General features: G+C 40.5%; 1 protein-coding gene across 2 annotated transcripts in view; it reads left to right on the top strand.

The window, feature by feature from the left end:
- The window catches only part of LOC138032927 (thioredoxin domain-containing protein 5-like), a 19755-nt gene that overhangs the window by 12589 nt on the left and 4666 nt on the right, over nt 1-2500 (top strand). For both annotated transcript variants that reach the window (XM_068880652.1, XM_068880653.1), the window contains one exon: nt 738-825. In XM_068880652.1, coding sequence (XP_068736753.1) covers nt 738-825 — 88 coding nt within the window. The remainder of the gene's footprint in view (nt 1-737; nt 826-2500) is intronic.

Here is a 2500-nt window from a genome sequence, read left to right on the forward strand (position 1 = left end):
TGAGCTGTTTCAATATTCTTTTGGATCACTGATGATGGGTTCTTTCATATAGACTCGTCCTAAGCAGGCGGTATAAAAGGGCAGTAATAACCACAGGCGCCCAAGCTCAGTGTGAGCATGGCCGACAAAAATACAAGGATTTGTATGGGAATCCCGATAAAAAGCTGAAGAAGATAATTATATGAAAAAATTCTCTATTAAAAAGCCTAGCCGTATTGCCAACGTGGGTAGCTTCCTTCCTGTGTGGTTATTTTCCAGATCCCACGCGATTTGAGCCATTTCACAATTTCGTGGTTGTCAACGGTATAATAAAATCCCAAAGCTGGAAACTAAATTCTCAGGTGCCACCAATTTGAGTCAAATATTCCTAGATAAAATGTTCCCACGGTCACAATTCCACATCACAATTAATTGACAAAGATTAAACTTTCATCTCAACCCACCACCAACGCAATAGCAGTCCTGCATGTGACCTCAGGCGGTAATGTTGCAGGAAAAGAGCTTTCGGCAAGTACGCTTCCACACCACATACTGAGGCCACGGCTTCGATCTTTGATGACGAACCGAGCCTTACCGGGGTGGTAGACCGTAGTTTTGTCAACCGCAAATTTCTTGGGGGGCTTTGGGCGCCTGTGGAATAACTAGCAGATAACAGTCTGTTTCAATGTGGAAAGACAGTTGCTATCGTCCTGATCATCATCGTCATTATCGTTATCCTTGTGTTAATCTGACTGTAGGTGTCGGCACTGTCAGGAACTTGCTCCTATCTGGGATCAGCTCGCCAACAAGTGTGCAGACAGTTCTTCTGGTCCGAGAATTGCCAAGGTTTGGAAGTCATTTGTGAGAAGTCTTTACTGGCTCAGTGATGCATAAGTTTGTTTCAATTGAATCTGTAGAACTGAAACCAAAGTAATGACTTTGGCCACTCACAACATATGCCAATATTGAAAACAACCAATCATAGCGCAAGACAAATGCATTGATCTAGCTCAAAGGGCGGGAAAAAAAAAAAACATTTGTGAACAGGGGGCATTACTAAACCACGAAACAGCGAAACGAAACACCGAAACGAGACTACCAAGTTTGCGCATCGAAACACTGGAGACCGAGCCTACCCTCTTTGCAGATGACGAAAAATCCTCAACAGGATCAACAAATGCTGAATTCAGTTTGCTTCCTTGTGAGTTTCAGTGTTCGAGAAAAAAAAAGTAAAAAACTGAAATAGCTGTTTCGGTGTTTCGCAGTTTTCTGGTTTAGTAATGCTTGCCAACAGGTCACAATTGGTTTGGCCTCTACTTGTTATTGGTTGAAAATGTCATGCAAGATTTTGGTGCCAAGCACTATGCGTAGAACTGCAATGCAGCAATCTTGTGAGTATTTTCAACGCCCCTTTAAGAACTGGTCTCTGGTTTGTTTCACGTACATGTTGAACCAAATGTTCGGTACGTTTGAACAGGTCGTCCAACAATGTTGAAAGCGTAAAAAATGTTGAAAGCTTGTTCAAAGCGTGTCGAATCAAGGTTAAATCGGTTTAAACTTACATCCAACATCGATTCAACTTTTCCTTTGTTCTCGAAAATGTTTAATGGTGTTGAAGCCTGTGGTTTGAACACTCTGTTCAACAATTGTAGAACACACGCATGCTCACATCAGGCTACAAAAGTCAATATGGTGTGGTTTATCTGGACGAAAGAGACTGCTTTCTAGTTAGTGTTGGTTTTTCTTATGTTGGCGCAATGTTGGTGCAATGTTGGAACCATTTGAACTTTGTTTTTGCGTCCAACATTTGCCCAACATCCGTTCAACTTTTGTTGAACCAATGTTGGTGAAATGTTGAAACTGTTTAAATGGGCCTTAACATCCAAGAGTAAGAGACGGATACATTCGCTAGGCGGAGGAACTTTACTTTTTATCGTATAATACTTGCTCGTAGCTCCCGTGATTAGTGAGTTTTTAATTTCTAAAAAAACCTTAATGACAGAGTTTGCTCTTTTTTTTAACACTCAAAATGAGTCAAGCTAAAGGAATGATTTTACTTATGCTAATGATGAAATTGTGACGACACTTAAAATAAAAACTTGAGGTTGTCATGTATCTTGATAAGCAAGCGCGTAGTTTTTCCCAAAATGAAAATAACGGACCTTCAAAGATCGTTTTTGTCGTCAAGCAAAGATATTTTCATGAAAGTTATAAAAACTGTGGATTTTTGTAACCTTGTATACTTCAAACTTGAATGGCGAAATCTTAAGCCTTTGGGCTTCAAAGATTGGTCCAGTAAGGCTAAACGAGCCGGACTCTACCTATTAAATGCTGGGGGAAGGCAATTTTTTGGACTCAGCCGTGTGTGAATTCCTTGATATCCAGAAACGCATGGAATAGCCCACTTTCGATGTATCAAAATTCAGTCCATACAAAAGGCATCATCTCGAGGCTCTTGGGAATAAACTCATACAAATCGTTATATTTATTCCCCAGAGCCTCGAGATGATAGCTTTTGTTG

The sequence above is a fragment of the Montipora capricornis genome, chromosome 14 (assembly GCF_036669925.1).
Source record: "Montipora capricornis isolate CH-2021 chromosome 14, ASM3666992v2, whole genome shotgun sequence".
NCBI classification, from domain to species: domain Eukaryota; kingdom Metazoa; phylum Cnidaria; class Anthozoa; order Scleractinia; family Acroporidae; genus Montipora; species Montipora capricornis.